The 25,735-nt window shown below is 44.4% G+C and overlaps 1 protein-coding gene across 2 annotated transcripts in view; it reads right to left on the bottom strand.

Moving 5' to 3' along the window:
• Positions 1-722: 722 nt before the first annotated feature.
• The window catches only part of LOC119390814 (squamous cell carcinoma antigen recognized by T-cells 3), a 50,230-nt gene continuing 25,217 nt past the window's right edge, over positions 723-25,735 (bottom strand). The window contains exons 15-23 of one of the 2 annotated variants that reach the window (XM_037658517.2): positions 24,437-24,634; positions 23,808-23,901; positions 20,446-20,597; positions 17,455-17,538; positions 14,720-14,812; positions 9,762-9,851; positions 8,393-8,476; positions 4,505-4,707; positions 723-1,078 (exon numbers count right to left, since the gene is read on the bottom strand). In XM_037658517.2, coding sequence (XP_037514445.1) covers positions 886-1,078; positions 4,505-4,707; positions 8,393-8,476; positions 9,762-9,851; positions 14,720-14,812; positions 17,455-17,538; positions 20,446-20,597; positions 23,808-23,901; positions 24,437-24,634 — 1,191 coding nt within the window. In that variant the 3' untranslated portion in view covers positions 723-885. The remainder of the gene's footprint in view (positions 1,079-4,504; positions 4,708-8,392; positions 8,477-9,761; positions 9,852-14,719; positions 14,813-17,454; positions 17,539-20,445; positions 20,598-23,807; positions 23,902-24,436; positions 24,635-25,735) is intronic. The other variant, XM_049414934.1, reaches the window with a different exon arrangement.

Raw genomic sequence — 25,735 nt, 5'->3', positions numbered from 1 at the left:
TACCATGACGCACCAGATCTTATGATCAGTGTACTCCAATTAAAACTTTGCAACAGCCCCATCCCCCCCTATGCCTAGTATACTGGCTGCAATTTCTGTGCAATGGCTATACATCGAGTGACTGTGCCCGATAAAGATTTACGACTAGCGGATGTGGCAATTTCAGTCGCAGAATATGTAACGTTACATGCTCCTAATGTCACCTTGACCCTTGACACCTTTATATTGGGGGACTGACCCTTCAAAGCAACTCTGGGGAGCATTAAGTTTTACTCACAAGCTGGTCGAGTGAACGAAATAGAGTGTCGTACCTTGTTATATGTCATACTCGAGAAAAAGAACTCTGTTTTAAAAACATTTTAGATTGACTTCAATACATCGATGTTCCCTACAGCTTTTACTGTAGCAATGAAAAAATTTTTAAATTTTCATTTCAATGAAGGTGTGATGTAATTTAAAACTCTCAGTATTTATAAAACCAAAATTAACCTCATATTTTGGCTGCAAAATGCCTCGAAGAGCCAGACTCATCTCATCGCAAGTATGAGAAGCGTTAACACCTGCAGCTACAACTTCCACGAATATCCATAAAGTCAGCATGCATGACTCTTACACACTTGTGCTGCACTCATAATTTGGGCTTAGAATTCGTCTCACTATTACTGCGCTGGGATATCAGTGTTGTCATACACAGCTGTGTTTGCTGCAATGCAAAAATATGGTAAGACCAGAATCGAAGCCTTTATTGCATGACTTATAGTATATGAACAAAACTCCACAAACAGTGTATAGCGCGCGGCAATGGACAGCTGATGGAGTTACAGATGAAAGATGTACACAGAACAGGGACAAAAGAGTTGAATTTCATCTAGGTGTGACGCAAGATCACTTCTTAAGCAGCATGCTCCGGAAGTCTTCGTTGCTGAGGCCTTTGCTGCCTTCGGATGACAAGCCTGACACTTCCATTGGCTGCTCTTGCGGCTCCTGCTTCGGTTCCGGTTTCTTCGTAACCGCGGTAGACGAGCGCTGCTGCAGTGCCCTGGGCATCAGCGACACCTGAGTGCGTCCGCGACCTCTCCTGTGACGAGAAGACAACAGCGCCAACTGGAAAGGTCAAATGCTTTGCCAAACACGAACACGCGTGCAAAGATTCACAGGAGATCTGAGACAATTGGCCGTATATGCCCACGCTGTTCTAGCACAAGGTAGTGGAGGGTTCACTCAATTTCCCTCGTTACTCGGGTGAAATGAAACACACTGCAGAACGTGCTCTTACATTTTGAACAGCCAACATCAAGTTTCAGAACCACAGCATCAGAAAAAAAGCTGAGCATTTCAGCAATCTAGCATCTGGATCTCCAGCCAATATGCAAACAAACTGGTGTTATGTGCGTTTTTACTGCGTACAATTACAAGCTACTCCGATTTTAACATTCCTCTCAGATCACAAGTTACTCCGATTTTAACATTCCTCTCAGATCACAAGTTACTCCGATTTTAACATTCCTTTCAGTTCTTGCAGTCTGTAAACATTTGGAACCAACTGTACACTGTACATACTATATACACATTTACAGAGGCAGTGATCACCTCCTCTGTATTATCTTTAAGCAAAGCCCATTATCAGGTGTGGGTGTTCAATTTGTACTTCATTTTACAGCGTCATTTTTATGCTAATGTTCTGCTTTGAACTCATCAACTGTTGGTGCAAGTTTCAGTAGGGGCAACTGTTGCCAAATGAGCCAGCGGTGTGTTTTGTTATGTTTTCTGTCTTTTGCCTAATTTGACCAGCTGAATAATTCAACTGATTTCATCAATCCCGTGAGGGTAAAATTATGATTTCTGGAGTTCAATTCAGGGATGTGATCAACCAAAGCCACTTCCGCACAGCTTCCGGAGCAGCTGAAATACCGCTTTGGAGCAGCAAGCAAACAGTTTCAAACACAAATATTTGTCTCTAAGATGGAACAGTCGTACTACATTTTTAACAAAATCGATTTATGCACAAACACATGCATCTTTACTTAGGATACCCCGAAAGAGGAAACTAAGTTACTGCTCGTCGTTTTTATGCGGACAGCCCCAAGTTTCTTTAGCACCGTAACGTCAGGCCACCTAGCATTTTCCGGGAACCCAGCTCATATTTTTAAATTAATATGACTTTCCCTGATAATTCAGTTACAGTACTGGAAGCACAAGCCACGTAAATTTTCCATGCATTCTGTTTATGATCCAGAAGAACTATTCTGATGATCGTACGTTCAGACCAACCTAGGGCTTCGCTGCGTGAAGTGTCTGCTCTTCGGCTTTATGGAGAGAGCCGTTGAGATCCTGATTCATGGACGGGTTATGAAATACAGGGTTGAATAATTGGTCCTTTGTGTCCAAAATCTAATTTGTGCTCCATGAAAATTGCGGTAATGGGAGGCTTTGTATTTAACTTTGGCAAGTTCTCAAACACGGACTGTTGCTGCGGTCGAGAAACAGACCCAAAATACTGGGATGCTGGGATACCATGCTTTCTCGGCAAAATCCCACAGTCCACTGCAGCGCATGGAACTGTTGATAAAGTCTGGTGATTGTATGGTCAGACATAATTTTAAAATTTTATGAAAGTATATGTGACAAGAAATGGTACAATATTCTTGTAAAACAAGCTAACTATAACGAAACGGTGTATTCAAGCACATGCATGTATTGCTTACTGTAGTTAACAGAATCAATCAAATAGCTTGGTCTCTAGCTTGGTCCACAACTGTTAGAAGCTACTTTGCTGAACTTAATCATACAATCTCGCAGTATGGTCTAGTAGTAGTAGAAAACTTTACTGAAAAAGTATGTGCCAGTATGAACTGTTTGGTAGGAATACGCCTAGCAACTACTTCAACTACACGGCATTTGCCATTATGCTCTAATGGCCACCAGAAATTAGTGTTAACTTAAATATGGTTTGCAAGCACGTTCAGTCTTCTTTTCCTCTGAAAGACCGCAAGAACGATGCCTCGGCGCACGCTCGGCACAAATTATGAGACTTTTGCAAAAATGTAGCAGGATGCAGCAGGTTTCACCTCTTAGCACAGTTTGGTACAAATGGCGCAGCTATCACATCACTGTCAATTATGCATTAATTTTTTACAGACAGCAAGCACAAATATTTTTGCAGTGTAACCCAAGGAATGAGCGACAGTATAGAAATGGTCGATTCTGTTGTGACCACTAATCGGGAGGCAGGAAAGTTTACAAGGAACAGATAGCTATTATTCAGAAGCACTGCAGGTGGCAGACTCTTTCAACCAAGGAATGTCTTTAATGTCGAGCCGTATAAATTGACGTCACTGTTCCTTCTTTAAGTACACTGCTATAATCGGCCAACATGATGGCTGGCATTTTTTTCCGCCACTGGTTAGTGGTGACCGCACTGAGCCGACTCCCTATGCAACGAAAGCAGGAGCCTTGGTTCAGCATTACAACAGTGTCTGAGCTCCAGAGAAACAGCCAGCGGTCATCGGTTACACGAATAAGTGCAAGACACCAACCAATGGGTTTCAATTTCTAAGCACTGTACCTTTCCCAACTACATAACTGTTCTTTCCACATGGATTTAATGTGTACTCTAACGCAGTCACGACTTATGACAAGTAGAATCAGAATTTAGTGTTACTACTAGCTCAGTAATATATACCCGTCACCTTTACCATGCACTTAAGTACTATGGTACAAATTTGACCTTATTAGCTCAGTGTCGCACATTAGCCGGATAAGACTTTAAAAGACCACAAGTTTATGTGGAATGGCCTCCCCACAGAAATGTCTGGAGCTGGAAAAGCGTACCACAGTCGTTGGTGGAAAAGAGGGAAAGAAAAATATGCACCGTGTCCAATGTGCTTTTTTTGGAATCAACATACAGTGAAGCTCCTTCGCATCTTAAGTCTTTCAACCAACGCTTAGATGAGCACAACACGTGCCTTCCCGGGCTTCTTCTACCCACTGTCTGTAAAAGTCTGTAACAGTGTGATGCCCCTGATCACAGTGTCAACAATCATTTCTGAAGGAACTTGCATAGCTAGGCTATAACCAGAAGTGAAGTGCATACAGAAAGGAATTAGCTGGCCAAGGTGCATTTTCAAGCTACTATTTGGTAGTCCACAAAGTTGTCTTAGTGCGAAAAGTTCTGAACAACGGAACAAATGAATGTGACATACACAAGCATCATGCGCAAGTCTCAGACACAAGCGTGACGTCGTGTTAGTGCTTGTGTGTGTCACATTAATTTCACCCCATGTTCAGAAATTTTGCACCAGGACGACATCACGGGAAAGAAGTTAAGCACAAACCGGAAATAGAAAACAGAAGTGAACGAAGAGGGTGAAAGTGGAAACTGGAAATGAACATAACGTCGCAAGTGCAGAACCGGAAGTCACTCCTGTTAGACGGCAGCCACGACCAGCAAAACCAGGGGAGGTTTACAGAGAAAACGCCGATTTACAGGTCAAGTGCCACTCACAGGCCGGTCTCCTTCGGTCCGCCACCCAACGATGCGACCTGGGATGCGAGGGGATACTGGGTCCTCTGCTGTCCGTCCTCGGCCGCATCCTCCTTGCCCTGCTGCCGATATCCACGTGCAGGGGGGTTGCTGATGGCTACCTGGAGTGTCTGATTGCCCATGGTCATGCCGTCGGTCTGCACTAGTGCCACCGTGGCGGATGTCTGGAGGAGGGGGAGGGTAAGAAAGGAGGCAAGGCATTGAGATAAGGAAGCAGCAGGTGATTTACAATTCCTAAGTTCAGCTTCTTGGCACACTGAATACTGGGTTATGTTGCACGACAGCCATTCCAGCCCACTCACTCGACCATCCATGAATTTTCACATACTAATTCAGTAGACAACCAACGTGCACATTTTAACGATGTCAGAATTCAATTCTTTGGCACTCTTCCATCCCTGGCTCCTTTCTGTGTTATCGTATCTATTTAAAAAGTTTGGCAGACAACTCGTACATTGCACTGAAAGTGCATTATGGTAATATTATAATATAGCATTGCAGTAATATTTAATATTGCTTAGGTTATATTTTAGCCTTTTTGAAATACCGGCTGCCGTTTTATGAAAATTCAACTAGAAAGTTGATGTCCCTACAGAACTAAAAGCGCACTAAGGGATCGGAATTAATATTGTGTGATACTTCAGTTTACGCATGCAAAGTGTACCCGCTTTACACTGATTATGCAGTTGTGCTAAGGAAGACTTCTACTTGAGAAAACAACAGTAAAAAAGCCGGCAGATCCCACGCATTGTGGGAATCGATGTAATGCGAAGCAGCCAGCAAAGAGCTGCATACATCGTCTTGTATGTCATTGAGGAAAATGCGTGTCATGGTTTTCATGTTAACTCCTATTATTTATGTTCGTCACACAGTCGGTCGCGCAAGACCAATTCCGGGGTAGATCAAGCTAGCGACACAGCCACCAGCGCACCATGAGCGTGGCACGTAAGTCATGCTGTACATGACATGCGTGTCATGATTTTCATGATAACTCGTGTTATTTATGTTCGTCACACGGTCACGTCGCAAGATACCAATTTTGGTGTATATCAATCTAGCGAAACGGCCGCCAGCGCACCATGAGCGTGGCACGTAAGTCATGCAGTACATGACATGCGTGTCATGATTTTCGTGATAACTCGTGTTATTTATGTTCGTCACACGGTCACGTCGCAAGATACCAATTTTGGTGTACATCAATCTAGCGAAACGGCCGCCAGCGCACCATGAGCGTGGCACGTAAGTCATGCTGTGCATGACATGCGTGTCACGATTTTCATGATAACTCGTGTTATTTATGTTGGTCACACCATCACGTCGTAAGAGAGCAATATTGGTGTATATCAAGCTAGCGAAACGGCCGCCAGTGCACCATGAGCGTGGCACGTAAGTCGTGCTGTACATGACATGCGTGTCATGATTTTCATGATAACTCGTGTTATTTATGTTGGTCACACGGTCACGTCGTAAGAGACCAATATTGGTGTATATCAAGCTAGCGAAACGGCCGCCAGCGCCCCATGAGCGTGGCACGTAAGTCATGCTGTACATGACATGCGTGTCATGATTTTCATGATAACTCGTGTTATTTATGTTCGTCACACCGTCGCGTCGTAAGAGAGCAATATTGGTGTATATCAAGCTAGCGAAACGGCCGCCAGCGCACCATGAGCGTGGCACGTAAGTCATGCTGTACATGACATGCGTGTCACGATTTTCATGATAACTCGTGTTATTTATGTTTGTCACACGGTCACGTCGCAAGATACCAATTTTGGTGTGTATCAATCTAGCGAAACGGCCGCCAGCGCACCATGAGCGTGGCACGTAAGTCATGCTGTACATGACATTCGTGTCATGATTTTCATGTTATGACTTGTCATTTATGTTCGTCATACAGTCATGTTATGCCATACCAATTTTGGTGCACATTCGATTAACCAAGCGACCAGGAGAGCACAAAGTCGTAGGCGGCTAGATAGATAGATAGATAGATAGATAGATAGATAGATAGATAGATAGATAGATAGATAGATAGATAGATAGATAGATAGATAGATAGATAGATAGATAGATAGATAGATAGATAGATAGATACGGTCAAAGTCGCAGAAGTTCGCTAAGAAATGCTTCGCATTTAAAATGACCACCAAACCCCATTACAGAAACAAGGCAGATGAGACCCGGACACTGTCTGGTTAGTTTACTATAATGACTGGTATGGCAGGAAAGCCCTTTCGGTGGATAGAGTGTCACAGTGAAATAACGCCAATTTCTGATCAATTTGCACACACTTGCAGTGGGGAAAGCTGAATAAGTCATCCCCTATGGAAATCGGTGCGTAGAAGCATGTTTGCTTGTACTTGCCAGTTAGTGTGCAGATTCACTTAATGTTTAGATGTCATTAGGCTGTCCGGTACAGTCATGGACAAATGAAACGCAAACAAGAAAATACAAAGCAGAGTAGGTTTCACAAGTGTTAAGTGGAGAGTGCGACCTCGAACTGCCCATTTATGTGGTCGGCAAAGGCAGCTTAGGCATATCAATAGTAGTGGTAGTGCATGCTTGAGCCAGCTGTCGATTAACTTGCATAAAGGAGAAATCAAATGCCTGAACAGTTATCTCTCCCGTGGACTCTCACGCGTGCCGGACTGATAGGTGTCGCACCTTGCCTGAGCATGCGCAGATTTGTGCCTACTTTCTTTTTCCCCGCTGTGTGCCTCTTCAGTAGTTAGTCAGCATTTGCCTTGTCTTGATTTCTCTCTCGTGTCCATGTTTACACACCTACAGTCTTTTATCAGGAATCCCTACCAACTAGCTCAGCTTTCAATCATTTTATAGCTTAGGCCTCAAACTAAGCATGCAAGCCGAAATCAAGCTGACGTTAAGCGTAACAGCAGTGACCAAAACGAAAGAATGTGCTTTAGCTAACACAAACTTGTTCGCACTTTGACTATTTATGTGCTGCGCACACATAAATTAATGAGGTTCCACTAGATTCATATCCATGAATTCATGGATGTGAATCCATGTTCTTCCTGAATGCTTTTTATTGTGGAATCACTCATTGTAATAAGCGTACCATCTGCCACAACCAATATAAGTAGAGAAGTTTCTTGTTTCGTTTTTCACTCTACTGTTACAGCAGAACAAAAACATGTTCAACTTGTTTCAACAGAATGCAGAGATGTTAACTGGCCCACAAGACTTCCTTCTGATGACCCATGATGACGACACATGACACGAAAAGTATTCAATACACATTATGTTCCTAATGACTCATTTATATATACGCCACCAAAAAAAGCGGCTGTTGCTTTGATGTAGACCAGCCCCTCAGTTGGAACATCAGCCGCGAACTGAGTGTCCGCCTTTCTGTGACCCCTTTGAATTGTCTGTAATATTTCAGTATTGCTTGCAACAAATCGCACTTCGTATTGCACAACATAATGACAAGAGGTTGTTAACATTATTAACAGTGCTGGGATCTGAACGCTGTTCTGATAGAAATGGTAAAAAGGGCTGTTCATTATTTAAAAACAGCTAGAAACGTATTTATATTGCATTCAATTCACTTGCAATACCGTTCAATATATATTTTTGTTTCAGCCTAGAAAATTACTATTTGAACACAAATATTTAGTTTGTATATGTCAACACCTGCAGATGGTAAAGATGCTACAACTGCAATGCACACACATACAGGCACAAAAGAGTTCAGAAGAGGAACAGCAATCCCCGTGGGAGTGCTTAGAAAGTTCCATCATATAAAGGCAATGCGAACGAGAGTAAGTGCCCCTTTTCCTTGCAAATGAAATATAGTACAGCTTAGACCAGAGAGTAACTCACCTCATTGGCATACTCCACATAAGCTATTCCTTTTGAGTGACCGTTGCGGTATGTGACTAGCCGAACGCCTTTCAGTTCACCATACTGCGGAGAAGGAAAAAACAAAAGAAGTGGTACGTGTCCTTGAAAAAGAACTTAGAATGCAAGGCATGGTATAGACGACAGATAGGACACATGCGCCAATACAATTAACAGGGCCCCGTGAATGGAACATGAAGAATATGTAACAGTAAAGAGGTGCAGATCTGTCTTTGAAACGAACCTTTTTTAACTAGTCCCCCATTACAAGTGGCACTGCAAAGGTAAACTGGTACCAAGTTGTCCATTACTCAACTACAAATAAACAAGTCACAAAGAGACATTTTGGCACAGGAACACTGTTTATCGTCATTTAGTATATACCTTGTGGGGTTCCGTTGTCTACTTCGAAAAGAAGGCGCTCGTAGACGGCGGGGAAACGCAATAACATTTATTAGTCAAAACTTGAACGACGTTAGGGTGGCAAGAAAACTCTAAAACAACTTCCAAAAACACTTCCATGAACCACTTCCGCACCGGCGCCACTAACCCTGGCCCCGGCAGACCGCATGCCACGCACACGCGCACACTTCACGGCAGTTCACCGGCAACTCCCCTCGGGCCACTCGCTGGGCTGGCTTATAAACCCTTTGCACATGGATGCACATGCGCAGTGGCGCTCGTCGCTGCTTGCTATCACCGCTGCTGAAGGTGAGGGCGAGGGTTGTTATCTGCGATCCCCACAACCTGAAGCACTGGCCGATATCAGAAGTGCAAACCTTCAGAGGACTCAACTTCTGCCATCACCTGTCAACTGATGTCTAAACGTTCAAGAAGGTATCTAACCCACAAACAATTCAATAAACAACAAAAGTGTCAAGCAAGCTCTCTCACGACACACCACTCGAGAAATGCAGTCACCAACTTGCTTCTTACTGTGCAGCTATGCAATGGGCTTGCAATACGCGTTCTTCCCAATCACACTTAATGCAGCAAAGCACAAACTGTGCAGCAGCTGCCACTTTTGTTTATGCACTACATGTAACCCTTATTATTGCACAAGAGCAAGTGTACACTGACTGCCTAAGGTTCTTTAGTGCACACTAAACACTAAGTACACAAGTATTCTTGTATTCTGCATCCACTGCAATGTGGCCACAGTGCCTGGGAGTCGAGTACACATTCTAGTGCTCACCAGCAAATGACGTGTATGACGGCCATTGAAATAACAAAACAGATCATCCTCACTGTGTTCTCCCAAACCTTTATTCTGCAGCAAATCATATACTTTAAATTTATTCCAACCCATGGCCGCTTATGAATCATTAATAACCCTGAGCATCTTACATACCTTTCCAAAGAGCTCCTCTAATTCCTTCTCTGTTACCGAGAAAGGTATGCCCTTGACGAAAAGCTTGTTCTTCTCCATTCCCGTTCGAAACTGTCGGGGAAAACAAAACATCTCAGGTAAGCTTAGAATTTAATTAATGTGGAGTACGTCGGCATGGGTAGAAAACAATGGTAGGGAACCCTGTGCAGAATATAATACCAAGAACCCAACCATCCTATTTTATCTTTATTTTAAATGCGAAGCATTTCTTAGCGAACTTGTGCGACTTTGAGCGTATACAGGCTCGCTTGATATGCACCAAAATTGGTATTGCGCGATGTGACTGTATGACAAACATAAGTGACAGGTGGTAACATGAAAATCTTGATATGCATGCCCTGTATGACATGATTTTCATGCCATACGCATGGCGCACTCGTTTGATATGATATTTTGCTCGTTTGATATGCACTAAAATTGATATTGCGCGAAGAAACTGTACGATGAACATAAATGACAGGGCATAACATGAAAATCATGATATGCATGTCATGAACAGCATGATTTACATTCCACGGCCTTGGGGCTCTTGCGGCCATTCCGTTAACTTCACATATACCAAAATTGGTACGGCGTGACAGGAGTTCATGACTAACATAATGACAGGTCCTAACATGCAAATCATGACACGCATGTCATGTATGAGATGATTTTCATGCCATACTAATGGTGCATTCGCAGCCATTTTGCTCGTTTGATATACACTAAAATTGATATTGCGCGAAGAAACTGTATGATGAACACAAATGACAGGTCCTAACATGCGAATCATGTTGTGCATGTCATGTACAGTATGATTTACATGACACTGTCGTGGTGCGCTTCCGGCCGTTTTGTTAACTGGATATACAGTCGAACCCGGGTATATCGAACTCGCCAAAAAACGTTCATTAGTTCGATATATGGCATAATTCGATATAGGCCCGCTATAGGATTTTGACACAAAGGCACATAACAATAAGAAAGGTACTTTATTAATACGGTGGCTTACTTGCGTGCCCTACTTTGGAACAAAATAGTCCTGGATTTTCTTCTGTGTCAACGACTTCGCTGCCTGCGACAGCACACACGCCTCCACGTTGTCCAACGAGTCGGAGCAGCTGAGGCTGCAACCTTCCACATTCACACAATAGCGCCGGACCAACGCAAGTGCACTAATCACTTCGGAGGATGTAGGCAATGGGCCATCGTCAATTTCCTTATTGTTGTCGCTTTGGCTCGTGGTCGGCACGACGTCTGCAACGTAGTCCTCATCTTGTAGCTCACCCATGATGGCGATATCATCGTCCGCACTGACGAACTCGTCGAATGTCGATAGCTCCCGGGAACTCTGCCAGCTCGCTCCAAACTTCGGCGGAAACACCTGCGGTGTTTTCAGTGCTGTCATCGGAATTTGGGGTGTCATCACCAGGCATGCGGAAGCCGGCACGCCTAAAGCAGTTCTGGATCGTCTCCTTCGTGACATCTGCCCACGATCTACTCAACATAGAAAGAGCTCCGAGCAAGTCGATCTTAAGCTCCCTGCCGACACGAAGGTTCACAGAGCACCAACAGGCAACACCACCAGCACGGACCACGCTGAATGAGGACTCGAGGAAAACAGGCAGCAGCAGGCACACAAGCATAAAGAAAGAAAAAAATGCCGCTCATTTCTACCGCCTCTGTACCTCGGAGAAAGCACGACGGCCTCTGATTGGCTGTAAGCGCTGCGAGCGGGCCAGGATCATTTCTTGCAGGGGGGTGTTCGCCCATGCACAACTGGGTCTAAACCACTTTTTCTAGGGTGGCGCCGGCAGTTTTCCCCGCCACCGCGAGGGAAAGCCAACTTGCTGGGGCACTTTTGAGGCACATGGAGTTTGATATATCAGTTGTCGTTGCTATTTTCGTTCGATGTAACAGTAACTTTTGCTATATATTTTCAATGTAAATTTACCGTGTTTAGAAATTGTTCGATATACGGGATAATTTGATATAAACGGGTTCGATATAGTCGGGCTCGACTGTATACCAAAATTAGTATGACATGACACGAGTGCGTGATGAACATAAACGACAGGTCATGCATTTATATACCAAAATATGCGTTTCATTGGCATGGTGTACACTAGATTGTGCATGCATGCGTGCATGGCAAACATGCGATATATAGTGAACTAGATGCCATGGCATGAATGATTTCATTTGGCTCAAAGACAAACAAGGTGATGTATGCAGCTCTTTGCTGGCTGCTTCGCATTACATCGATTCCCACAGTGCGTGGGATCTGCCGGATTTTTTTTAAAAGGCAATCCTTGCTTGTATGTCAATGTCAGATCCTGGCTTGGATGTCAATCAAGGCTAAAGAGCATGTGTGAATGAACCTTGGCCCCAACACTCAAATCAATATGACTGCAACTTCGTTCTATTAAAGGGACACTAAAGAGAAACAATGAATTGGTTTCGATTGATAAAGTGTGCTCGGAGAACTCTTGTGTAGTTTATTTAACCACCACAGGTTTATTATTAGAGGAGAAAACCAAGTTCAAAGTTTCATTTTTAAATTTCGCGCCGAACTTTGTAATTCGTGACGTAAAAGGTTTCAAAGAGCATTTAACGTATATTGGCGCCATTGGCTCGACGAAATTCCCACAAACTCGTTATGTCAAGTCTCTGGCCTCCTCAGAGGACAATGTACTTCGATTTAACCAATTAGGAACTACGTAGGCCCAAGCAGGCGCCGTAAAAAATATGTGACGTCACGGCAAATGGTGCGGGAATTCCAAGGTGGCGTCGCCACCTGTATTTTCTTTTTGCGCGTTTTCTCGCTTATTAAGCGTCTTCTCGCAGCAAGCGTGGTGTTTTTGGTATCGTGGAAGACTACTTTACTAATGCGAGAAAAATCGTTTTGCTCTTTAGTGTCCCTTTAAACACAATGGCCCATGAAATGGAAATTTGTCGAAGTTCATTCAAGAAACGTTTTTCTCAAGGAGCATTTCACTGTAGTTGGCAACCAAAGGTTGAGCTTGGACAAATTGCCGTGCCACTATAGTGCCTAGAATATACTTATTAGTGTGCCGACCGCCGAGCGTTTCCAATGGGAGACACTGGCACCGACGGTGATGCCTTCTGCCGGATGCCACCAGACGGCGACACTCTTAGGGACCAAGCTAACCGAGCGGCGCATCAAGCCAAGCGCGCGCGTTGCATGCGCGTCGCTTCGGATGCCCGTTCGTGAGCTCACTCGGTTGTGATCACGGTGTTACGAAATATTCCATTGCAGTAAACTTGTGGGGCGTTGTCGCTTTCGAGCCAGTAGCTTATGGTGTCTCCGCATGTCATTGCTAGGCTTTTTTTCTGTGCGCTCGCTTCGCACTTGTTTCTGTTCACAGAACCGCGATGTGGTCGCAGAAGACGAGGCGTAAAGACAGCACCTGTTTTGTCCCATATTGCACGAGTGGCTACCGCTCAAACAACGAGCGGGTCTCATTATTCAGCACTCCTGTGGACACAGAAATTAAATTATGTTTAGCTGAGTGGGAGAATATTATAAAGAGCACAAATCGAAGACTAACTCCGGCGGCTGTCGTTTGTGAGAAACACTTCAATAATTGATACACTGAGCGTCGTTAGGTGATTACATAGATAATTAGTAAAATATGTGTTGTTAGCTGATTAAATAGATAATTTGTAAAATATGTCTCGTTGGATGGTTAAATAGATAATTTGTAAAATATGTGTCCTTAGGTAAACAAACAGATCATTAGTGAATGTATGGTAATTAGCCACAAATTGCCGTGAATTTAGCATTAGTGGTCATGTGTCGCATATAATAGTATTTTTCGAAGAAACACCCGGTATCGCGCAGCGTATTAATGATGACTATGCGTACGATCGCTTGTTAGTGCTACGAAAGCACATTCCTTCAAAAACGCCTTGCACCCCAACCAACGTTCTGCAGCGCAAAACTGGCTGGGACAGCCCATCGACGTCTCTGCCAGGCGCGCGTGTCGGCTAGAGACGCCGCTCAGCATAGCATGGTCCCTACGGCTATCGCCGTCTGGTGGCCCCCGGTGGAAGGCATCATTCTCCGTGCCACCGCAACGCCCGCGGTCGGCACACTAGTAAGTATATTCTAGGCACTATAGTGCCGCAGTTGAATTGATTCTACATAGAACACAATGAAAACAACAAAAATATACTTTTCAAATTCACGGGTTTTCATTGGTATCAAGGACCTTCACGCACCACACGTTTTCAGGAGACTGCCTATTGAGCCAGCTTTTGTATCATAATGAATAAGGAATGAGTAGTGCAGAGGACGAAACAAAGCAACCAATAACTGCACATATTTTATGTGCTTACTGTATTTGTAATCACTTTAATTCGTAATTCGCAATCCTTTTCGTGCCAAACCTTCTCAATTCAAGGCTCTCTTACCACAGGTAAGCATTCGGCAGATATCTGCCTGGTTGGGGTAACAGAAAGTCGAGGAAAATAAAAAACTCCAACCAAGATTTAGTTTAAGATAGCCAAGATTTCGAAGCCTGACCAGCTTCTTCAGGGGCGAAAAGGCTCGAGATGTGCAGCGCTTATATATACACCCTCTTGCTATGTGTGCGAGGTTTGCCGGAAGCCTTGGCATCAGAAGGAGGGCAGTGACCACGTGTTATGGTCGATGTTTCCTGCTGTCTGTTGTATGTGTCAAGATTCCAGGAGGAGCCACCGACAAAGGTTACTTTCTTTTTTGTTACAACTCTCGATAAATCCTCGCACACGCGGCAAGAAGACGTACATAAGCACTGTACATCTTGGGTCTTCTCACCCCTGAAGAAACAGCCGGTCAGGCTTCGAAACAGTGGGCACCTTAAAATAAATCTTGGTTGGAGTTTTTCTTTTCCTCACGTTTCTATCTACTCACGTACGCTCTTAGTCTTCCTCACCTTAAACTGGTTTCGTTCGTTGCACTTAGACACAAAGACAGGCCGACCGTTGACTGGAGTTCGGTCCATTTTCAGAGCTGCCTCCACACTTTGCTGGATAGAAAGCAACAAAGCACAAGGTCAAGGTGACATTCGCACATCTTGTCTGTAATGTTTCATTTTCGATGAGTCTGGGGTTGCCATGCCACTGCAGACTGTGTCTTTCTTCCCTCTTCTTGTCAAGTTACAGTGGCCTGTTTTATGCTTTTGCAAGAAGTGAGAAACACTACTGGCAGCAAAAACAAAACAAGCGAGCAACAAAAAGCAAAAGAAGCATTATGTTAGGTTGGTTGGAAAGCCTCACTTCGTCCCGTTTTCCTGTAATCTAAAGTATGAATAAGTTGTGCCTTCGCTCACTTGGTCAATAAGGGAACTGTCCTTTCTGAGCGTAGGGAAGCAGTAATAAAAAAACAATATTCGCAATGTACAAGTCACGTGCCAGTGAACGTGACAAAATGGAAGTGAAAAAAAGGGCTGTGCTGGCAATGCACATTCAAAGAACACAAAATGGTCCAAGGTGACGCATACATAGTAAACTGTGCACTACAAAAACATGAGCTGCTGTTTGTAAATCCACACTAATGCATACTGCATGGGTTCATGCACAGATTTATGAGAGAAAATTGCAATCTGCTTGTTGTAGCTACAAGGAAATCCATTTTCTCGTAGCTTGGATTTCCTTAGTGTGGATTTCCTTGTACCGTTATGCTACAAATGCATGAATGGCAATTGTCCCTTTTATAACCTTTGAAACACGGACAAAGTCGTCCGTGCCTTCAAAGTGCAACCCTATAAGTAGTACTCAATTCTGACATGCCCAAGAAGTAGCACCCTCATTTGACACTATGCCTTGTACTAAACTTTATCTCATCACTAGAGCTGTGAGAACTGCAAAATTTCGGGTGCAAAGCAAATTCGAATAATAAAGTTTGACAATGAATCGAAACGAATAATTTTCGAATATTTCTCTAATATTTTTCTAATACTTCGAAGCAAAATTACAGAAAAAATGTTGCAGAAGACCCCTAAGCATATTCTTACGAGATGGGAATATGAAAGTGTATCTTTTGGCTAGGTTGATGAAGCACTGCAGGGGTGTTGCTAAGTCATATTCCTTATATGTCTTATCGAGAATGAGAAAATGCAGAGGTCGAATTGTGTTTATTTACATGATTTGGTACAACCAAAGTGGTGTCGACAACACTTGACATATTGGCGTCGGCGTCAGTGCCGGTGGGAGAGCTCACGGGTTTTCCGTGCTCTGCATTTGCGGACGCCTGATGAGTGCGCGCTTTCGCAAACCTGGCGAAGCAACACTTTCACGTTAAAATGTAGGGCAGAACAGGGCCAAAAAGAAAACGATTCCTTCTGCTCGACAGTCCCGTACACATGGCGGTTGCGCACTGTCTGCTGCGTGAAAATGAAACTGTGCTTCTAGTTGTCACGTAGTGACGCGGATGACGTAACATGCAGTATTGCCACGAGCCTGTATAACTTGATAATTCGCCGTTTGGCGAAAATAATTGCTGGAATCATAAGAAAACAGCGTTTTCTTTTTTTTTTTAATTATAGCTCCGCAATGGTGCAACCAGGCGCTGCCATTTCGGGTTCGTTGGAAAGATTCTCCGTCTTCACATTTCCCGCTTCAGCTAGGTCCTCCATTCAGAAACAAGCATACAAAAAGCGAATGTTAAACGTGTCCTCGCCATTGGTGCGATCCTTGCTCCGGGAGAGCGTCATCTGCTGCTTGCCCGTTGCGAGGACACGGCTGTCAAAAATCGCACCATTTAGTGAAGCATTCGCGCTCATTCTGTGTTCAAGGGTCAACGATAATTTAGAATATAATTATGCTTTAGTTTGGCAGCTGTAGGCAGAAGCTCCATCATTACATTACGATAGTGCGCCGCACTCGTCGCGAACATCACAGACGCGCATCTTAGACTCGTGGGACTTGCGGTTAGAGGTTCTGCTTATCAGCACTTCGGACCTCGTGGCGAACACAATCGCGGGACGACTCTTTGTACTCGCGATCGAGCGTGACGTACTTCGAAACATCGGGCACCGCAGCCGAGCTTACTGCTCGGAGTCATGGCTTAACTCTGCTCACGGTGCCGGTGTACGAGACGAATCCGAACTTTGCGGGCAAGGACATCGCACTCGCGGACATGCGACGGCGAAGAAGCCGCAATGTGCTTCGTCGCAAGCAACGAATCGAATCGCCTGCTGGCTCCTCAGAACCGTGGATCAAGCTCGTCACATGGCGACTGCTCGCCGGTGGAAGCGGCTAGCAGTTTCGCACGTCGCTGCCTCAAAACGCAAGACCAAGCATGCTGTACGCCGATTTTTTGTCACTGTATTTACTTTCTGTCAGTTCGAGTACTTCGAATAGTAAAATTCCAATGTGAATCGAATCGAATAGCACACACTAGTATTCGAAAAATATTCGAAAGTTCGAATATTCAAACACCCTTACTTATCACCTTTCATTTTATCCCCTGTTGTCACCTGGTAACACCCGATAAATTTTATAGTCTTTCATATTTAGAGTAAATCCCTAACGCATCTGCACAAGCAACAAGTACTACTTTTTAAGGTTCACCAGTAAGGCATCTAAGCTTGTCTAGAATGAAGTGTACGAAGACTTCATAGGATGGTGGCCTCGCTACTACAAAGACTACATATATGCTGAACATTACCATGTGGGTGAAGACCAAGTAGCCAAATCCCTTTGATCTGCCCTTGTAGTCACGAACGAGCCGCAGTTCTTCAATTTCGCCAACCTGCAATTTTTACAAGAAAGAAATGGCCAAGAAGATAGCAGGACTGTGGCATCGTCCCCAAGTGCAATTTTAAGCCTAAAATGTACAGCGATGCCCAGTATGAGTTGCAACATAGCAAACATTGCCAACATAGCAAAAAATAGTGAAGTAAGCATTGTTTCAGTTACTGGTATTTTCTAAACCTATTTAACATTTCCAGTGTCACCGTTCAGGCTTAGGGCCCCTTCAACCACAGCCAGCGTGTTAACTTATATTGAGCGTGGCTGTACGTGCATTTACTACTGAGACATGTATCGTTCTACAAAAGAAAGCTTTTGAGCGAAAGCTATTGAGATCACAACAGCTGATTCTGTTAGCCTAGTTGTCCACCGCCGCTGCTGTCTGTAACAGCTATCGCGCGAAATAAGAAAAAAATATCCAAGATAGGATAGGATTTGAACTCGGGCCCTCTGCGTAGCAGTCCAGTATTCTACGACAGAGCCACGCTGATGCTTGAAATTCCTTCGCAAAAGGACCCTATACAGGCTTCAGGTCGGGGAAGGAATCAGGTTAATATATGTGATATAGCATGGTAGAAGAGTAAAATAAGAGCCAGGTGTCACACAATGCGAATTGCATAACGAGTGGGTTGTTTCCAACCCATTACAAAAGGCTGAGTCATAATTCCTCATTGTCATCAGCCACAGCATCAATAATGTGCACATAGTGCTTTACAGGTGCGTAGCGGGTACCACACTTCTCCGCAGAACGACGAATAATGGCATAGTGGGTGCTTCCCTACGTCATGAAAGTTACGGTGGTCTATGGCGCAGTGGTTACCTTGCATGTGTGCTTGTATTAGTTGACCCAAGAGAGTCTACAACGGGGTCTAGAAAGGCCGCTCTTCCAGCTCTCGCTCTGACTGTGCTGCGTGTACCACGCGGGCCTGGCGATTTTTTCACGAGATTCTGGAATGAGCACAGGCTCTTCTCTTGACTTTCACACCTTAACACTGTGTGCAGAATGCTTTTCGCATGGTACTGAAGTCCATTTGAGAATTATTTAAACTTAAAGTGCATGTGAAAATTATTTCTACAAAACAGCTTTGGCATCATCATCATCATCCGCAGCAGCAGCAGCAGCATAATGCACTGCATGACAAAGGCCTCTCAGAACTGTCTTTGTCTCGCACCAGCTGATTCACTCTTATGCCTGCAAATTTCCAAATTTCTTCACATCCCCTCATTCTCCTCCATCCTCAACTGTGCTTCCATTCCTTTGGCACTAACGGTGTCACTCTATTTGATTACCAATCCGTAGCTTAAGCGTTACCCGGCTCCAATCTTACCTCCTAATGTCAACAAGAATGTGGACTACCCCCAATTGCTCTGTAATCAACATAACTGTCTCCCTGCCTGTAAATAATACACCCAAGATTTTTAGAGTGATAGCACTGCTCCTCCAGCTACGAACCCAGAAAACGCCTGCTTCCGTAAATCTCAGCCGAAGTCATGCCAGCGTATCTAAGCTGCGTCAGCGGCGCAGAAAATCATTTACACATTGCCTGCGAGACGGTGCAAAGTTCGAGCCGGCATTTCTCCAGCGTATCAGTGCACTGATCACGTGCTCCATTCCACGTGCCTTGTGTGTCGTCACCACACCAACCGAAGAGCTTCAGCAAAACGCTAGTCACGCTGAAGAAAAAGCACGCTCGCATGTGTGTCCGCAAGCAGGAGCAATGTACAGCTGTGCGAGACATGCGGCAGTTCAATGCTGGAGGCTTGTAGACAGTATACTGCAGTTCGGGAACACAACGGGGAAGCACATCCCTCCTAATGCTGCATACATTGTACAGTATTCCAGTGCGTTGCTATCACAGTAACTGCCTTGCCATTCCGGCGAAACTGCAGATATTTTTGTTCCCCTTTCCTTCACTGGTCTCGCACAAACCCCATATGCCAACCATCACAATTTTAATGGTAAATTGCTCAAGTTTCAGAGTTTGTTTGCCACTGTTGCCCTGACATGACGACTTTCCATTTTTCTTTTATGGTCAGTTTAAAGCGAAACTTAGTGCCAGAGACTGCAAATACAAATACCCAATGATTCTGCAGTGGCAGATTCTTCGGATCCACCATTTCATTTGGATCTACTATCATATTTAGTGTTATGATAAAATTGGACTACTTCTTGGCATCAATTTCAGCAATTTTCAATTTCTGAAGTTACAAGGTCTATAACATGAATTTTTGTGGTTTAAGAAAGACATGCCAGTTATGCCTGGAAGCCACAACGATTCTGATGCCACTTCTGCCACCAACAACAATGTCTGGAATTAGGACACAGCTCACGGTACGTTACCTGGTAACCACCTACAGGAACAAATGATCAAGTTGTGTCCCTCATAATATTGTACCACATTTTCTCGAGTATAACCCACCTCTGCATATATCCCAACGCATAACCCCAACTACAACCTGCGGAAAAGGTTTTCAAAAAAGATCACCGTGTAGCACCAGCACTTTTCAACCATGCAAGTTACCATAATTTTGCACCTTAACAGAAATGGCCCCACTAATTATGTTCAATGATTGCAAAGCCTTTATTTTCACTCGGTTTCAGTCACCAGTGAAATTCCCCTGTCCTCAGCTACTGTCGGTTTCAACTATTGCTGCCAATGCCACCCTTCTTGCATTGCCACGCAACACTGCCGTGACATAACCTTGCACACTGAAATTTTTGTACAACTCGCACTTCTACTTTCACTCTGAAGTTTCTGTATTTTCTGTATGGGCTGTGTGCAAGAAAATATGGCGTTCTTGTGCACTATTTGCAACCTCTTACCAGCCCCTGATGCACACGGTTCACGGCATGATCTCATCGCCGTTTGCTCCTTAAAGGGTCTCTGACACTCGGTCGAAGGCTCACCTCTTTGAAGGCCTCCTCGATATGCGATTCCTCCGTGTCGTATGCCAAGTTGCTGAGGAAAACCGTGCGAATCTCCTTGAGGGGGTCTGGCTTGACAACCTCGCCATGCTTGGGCCGCTCCTTCTTCTCCTCGCCCGATTCCTCTCCCTCGGCTTTGCAGACGGCAGGAAGAAACAAAACAGAAAGGAAGTGGGAGACAGCTCAGCAAGCTCCTGCTAGAGAATACAATTGTGCTCACAGATGACATCTATACATTTCGCTGCAGGAACACGCAATGATCCCAGAGTGAATGTCAGCATTTATGTTGGGTACATTTTAGAGAGCTGTGCGAATAGCAAAATTTCGGGTGCGAAGCGAATTCGAATATTGAAGTGTGAGTGCGAATCGAATCGAATCGAATATTTTTCGAATATTTCTCGAATATTTCTCGAATATTTCTCGAATACATCGAAGTGAAATTGCTGAAAAAAAAAAGTTGAAGAGGATTTCTAAGCATATTCTTATGAGATAGCAACATGAAAGTGTTAGTTTTTGCTAGGTTGATGAAGCACTGGTGGGGTTGTGTTTCATAGTTGTCTTATCAAGAATGAGGCAATGTAGAGGCTGAATTGTATTTATGTACATGGTTTGGTGCAACCAAAGTGTTGCCGACAACACTTTACACGTGACAGGCAAAGATGCCATTTCCTCAGCCTCTCCTCCTCTTTCAACTTCTGTGGAGGCCCAACTGATGTGGTGGACAAGGGTCTGCTCCCTTCAAGTCCGGAGTTCCAAATCTGCCTCGTAGACGTCAATATATAAGAACATCTGAAATTTTGGATGCTAAAAAGCTTCAGCGTCCGATTTTTCGGACTTCCTGCCCAAATTTCAGGTCCAAAACAGCATTAATAAAGCCCCCAACTCTGCCACATCTTTCATCTCCATGTTAGAACCAGCATTTTTTTTCGTTAATAAACTTGCGACCGTAACGGAGCTTGAAAGACAGCTTTGCTGCAATGCAAGAGTGTAATGAGGTGAAGCATATTAAAAATCTGAAGGGGTCACTTTCAATCCGACGTCGACTGTATTTGTCTTTGGGAAGTTCGAATAGTTCAAATAGTAAAATTCCAGTGCGAATCGAATCGAATAGCAAACATTATTCGAAAAATATTCGAAATTTCGAATATTCGCACACCCCTAGTACATTTCTTTTCCTTCTGTACATAAGTGAAGAGTTTTTATTGCGATAGCAATTATATGGACCCTCTCGACAGGTTTTTGACGTTGTCGTCATGTTCCGTATAAAGTCTAAATCGATGACATCCCGCCATGCATCATATGTTTTACCTGTGGGTAAAGGTGCGCGAACAGCGGCGACGAACAAGGCTAAAGCAGAGATGAAACGAGGTGGCTCCTCCCCGTTGCATGGAGGGTGAATGCGATAACATCACCCCGGGTGCACAAAGCCTGCCACTGATTGCTACTCAAGCAGAGAGGAAACACCCTGCCCGTCTTGAAGGAGCATGAAGGAATGCGGGAGCCGGGGGGGGGGGGTGTTGCTCGAGCAGCAACAGTGAACTTTGATCATAAGGGCGCGGTCGGAGTCACAATCGCTGGCGTGCGCACTATCTCGGCAGGCATCAGCACACGGCTCGTATACCCTTCTATGTGCTGTGCTCTCAACGCAAAGAGACTGCGAAAACCGCAGCTCTCCCTGGGGTGGCCGTATTCTCTTACACCAGCGTTTTCTAGAGTTACGAGAGAACGGATCCAAAAGAATTAGCTGCCGGCTAGCCTTACTATGTATAACATTACAATTTGTTGCTATCGCATTCATTGCTTCGCCCTTGTGGTGAGACTGTATTTTTTAAATGTTCTGCCACACTGCAACATGGTCACATTTGATCATGTAGCCACCCCGTCATGAGTGACTTTGCAGTTTGAAAAGCTGGCTGCAGAATGGCCACAGACAAAATTCAAAATTTTAAGAGGCTGCAGTGAATGAAAATATCCAACTGTGATGCCAACATGTGAAGTAACCATATGGTACTATTATTTACAAATGTGCTACAGCTGTAAGGCAAAGTGCAGACCCTTGTCGTGCAAGTGCTAAGTGTATGCAGATTATGTGCGTCTGTGCTTTGCACGAATAGATTTGAATCAAAGTGAGCTTACACCCTTCCTCCCGCTCATCCGATTGTTTACTGGACTCTTCAAGTCATAGATGACCACCAACTGTGCCACATTTTTCTTTATGTTCACCTGCCAGTTTCTCTAAGATGACCACTGAGATACTCAAAAGAGGCACTTTTTGTGTGACATTAAATTTTTTTTTTAGATAGAAGTATCTTGCCACACTTTCACTGGCACCAATTTCGGTAGCTTTCTGACCGTTCCTTGAAGTCCACCTTCCCTACATGTCACACAAGACCCTTTTTGCCTCTCTGCTTTACTGAAGCGGGGATGTGCTTGTGCAATTCTCGCTAAAGTGCAATTTATAAATGATGAGTTGGCCTTCCTCATTTATTGTCCTTCAATACAGAATTTTCGTCTAGCGGTTATCTGCCCTGTCATTTTGCATACTTCATCTTTGTTTTAGATGCCATTTTTTTGATGTCATCAACAAAAAATTCGGGAAGTTTGCATTAAGTCGTGCAAAGCTTGGCACAGCAAAGCATGGGCGACGCTTCACTCGTACTCCCTGTCGACCGACACGTCTAGCTTCGAAATGCGCGGCTCGCTCTTTGGGAGTACACACTCTCTTCGGACACCACAAGGCTGTCTCGGCACGATCAGGCACAGCCAGGCCATGCACTGTAGAGCGGAGGTTGCGCACGATGTCTCCGTCGGTAGGCGTGGCTTAGCTACCGTGCATGCGCGGCTTGTCCAGGTGGTACGGTATCTGGTCTCAATGCTTGCTTCCTATTTCTTTCTATCATATTTTCGCTCTCTCTTTGTGCCCATGGCTTTAAATTGCCACAGAACGCTATGCGCGGTGTCTCCATCGCAGAGCGCATGCTGTGCTCGGCAGTTGCTAGGCAACAGCGCAACAAGTTTTTCTTTTTTTTTTCAGTTTTTATGGTGTCACGCTTTCAATCGCAGAGCGCGTGCTGTCCTCTGCAGTTGCTAGGCAATGGTGTGAGTTTTTTGCAACACCACTGCCGTCTTTATGGTTTGACTAACAGCTAGACTGTTAAAAACTTGAACAGTTGCTCTGTCTTCAATATGCCTTATGACACACACTTCACCATTGCAGACCTCACATCTTATAAATTGGCAACATTTAATTTTCATGTCAACATCCGAGTTCCATAAACTTTTGCTCACAACATCAGTTCACAATGTGAAGCAGCCAATGCCATCAATGTGTAAGTTCTGCCTACTTTTTTGTTTCTTAGAAGGTGGTTCCTCCCCAGTCGTTGCTTTAGCAGCAGGTACTGACGGCACTTTGAAGCCATCTTTATCCGTTTCCTGCTCCTGAAAGAAAATGAAGACAGTTATAAGGATAAAAAATTTTCGTAGTGTGGACAGAGCAATAGGCATAGGCACCCACCAGTGAGGCCCAAAACACCCAAGAACTCAACCCAAAAAGCCCCTCAAACCACCGCTCAACCATAGCTAGTCCACTCTTCTCCACACAGGCCAATAGAAACACGATAGAAATGGAAAAGTTCATTACCCACATTTTGCAAATTAACAAGAAGTTGTGCTACTCGTTATTCAGTGCAATCAATTTTGCCAGCACATGTGACACTACCTTGGGCAAACTATCAAGCAGTTCTACAGAAGGTCCAACACCAAGCGTTAAACACAAACCTCTGCCCTCTTCAGGATCCATGGGACAGGGACCCCTGCTATCTTAGCATACACACCTATGCTGTCATGTCAGTTAATATACACAGTATCCATGTACGGAAGTTGAGTGGTACGATTACTATCTCAGTAGCCACTGATGAGCACAAAGAATGGTATTATTGGGACCCCTCTGTCTGCTAACAATTTTTATTCGCACCTGAGTGTCAGGGGGTGGCTCTGGTGGCTGCGCTTTCCGCTTGGCTTGGCCAGGTGTCTCTCTCTGGAAAACCTTGGCCTCCGCTTCTCGCCGCTTCTCAGCTTGGCGTTCGGCCTTTTTCTCCGCCTTCTTCTCGGCTCGATGCATCTTCTTCTGGGCCTCTTGCTCAGCTTCACGGGCTGCCTCCCGTGCTGCTGCCTAGAGAAGACAATAAGCCATTATCGCATATTGGGTGCCTCCTAATTTAACCAAAATACCGCACACAAATGGACTCTAGCTGTGCTAGAGGCCTGCTCAGGTAACCCTCCACATCACCCTTTGTCTCCTGCATCACAACAATCATGTGTTGCCAACCTAATAAATACGTAAATAAAGTAAATAAGTAGTGGTGATAACATCCCTCGAAGCTGTGATTGGCCAGGAAACGCTAGAACGTTTTACTGCTGTGTACTTTGAGCCCTAATTGCCGGGCAATTTGGTGTGCCATATCGGAGAAGAAACACAGCACAGGAAGGAAAAAAATACACTGTTACACAATACACTGAAAAAAAAGCTAACAGCGAGGAAGTCAGCACTGCCGCAGAAGTCTTTTAAGTGAATGAGACTGCACAATGCAGTAAAAGGATTACACAACTGCACAAGCAAGGCCAGATACCGGAATGACAAGGTCAACAGCTATTTAATCAAGTCATGAAAGTAGAACGCAAGACTTTTGTGTCAGTACAAGGAGGGTGCATGACTAAGGGCGGCACAAAATAACCATTTAGCAATACTACACGTTGCCTTGTGAGGCCAGGCCATGCGCACCGCCCAACTCAAGCCTCGTAGTAAGTACATGGACACCATTATCTAATGCTGGCCTCCGAAAGATACACTCAAACCTCATTATAACAGTCGCATCTGCCACGAAAATAACTTCGTTATATCCAAAAATTCGTTATAAATGTTCATTTGTAACACTGTAGCTATGACAAGGCTATTCTTCATTTACTTCGTTATAACCAATAATTCGTTATATCTGTGTTCGTTATATTGAGGTTTGAGTGTATTGCTACGTGTATATTGCTAGTTTCAAACTGTGCGCGTGGGCCCCCAATCAAGAGGACGACGAGCTGTCTCCGCTCGAGCTCAGAGCTGAACCGGTCAGCGCTGCAACCACTGTTTTAAATATATATCCTGTTTACAATTTACAGAAGAGGCGTCTCATCATTCACATAACAATACGATGAAGTAACACATATACATAAGGCTGCTCATTTGTTTATGAAATTGGGTGCGGAAACTGCTTTTCAAAGGCCC

Source organism: Rhipicephalus sanguineus, chromosome 4, assembly GCF_013339695.2.
Source record: "Rhipicephalus sanguineus isolate Rsan-2018 chromosome 4, BIME_Rsan_1.4, whole genome shotgun sequence".
Classification (NCBI taxonomy): domain Eukaryota; kingdom Metazoa; phylum Arthropoda; class Arachnida; order Ixodida; family Ixodidae; genus Rhipicephalus; species Rhipicephalus sanguineus.
The sequence above is the reverse complement of the archived record's forward strand: the minus strand, read 5'-3'. Positions and strand labels throughout refer to the sequence as shown.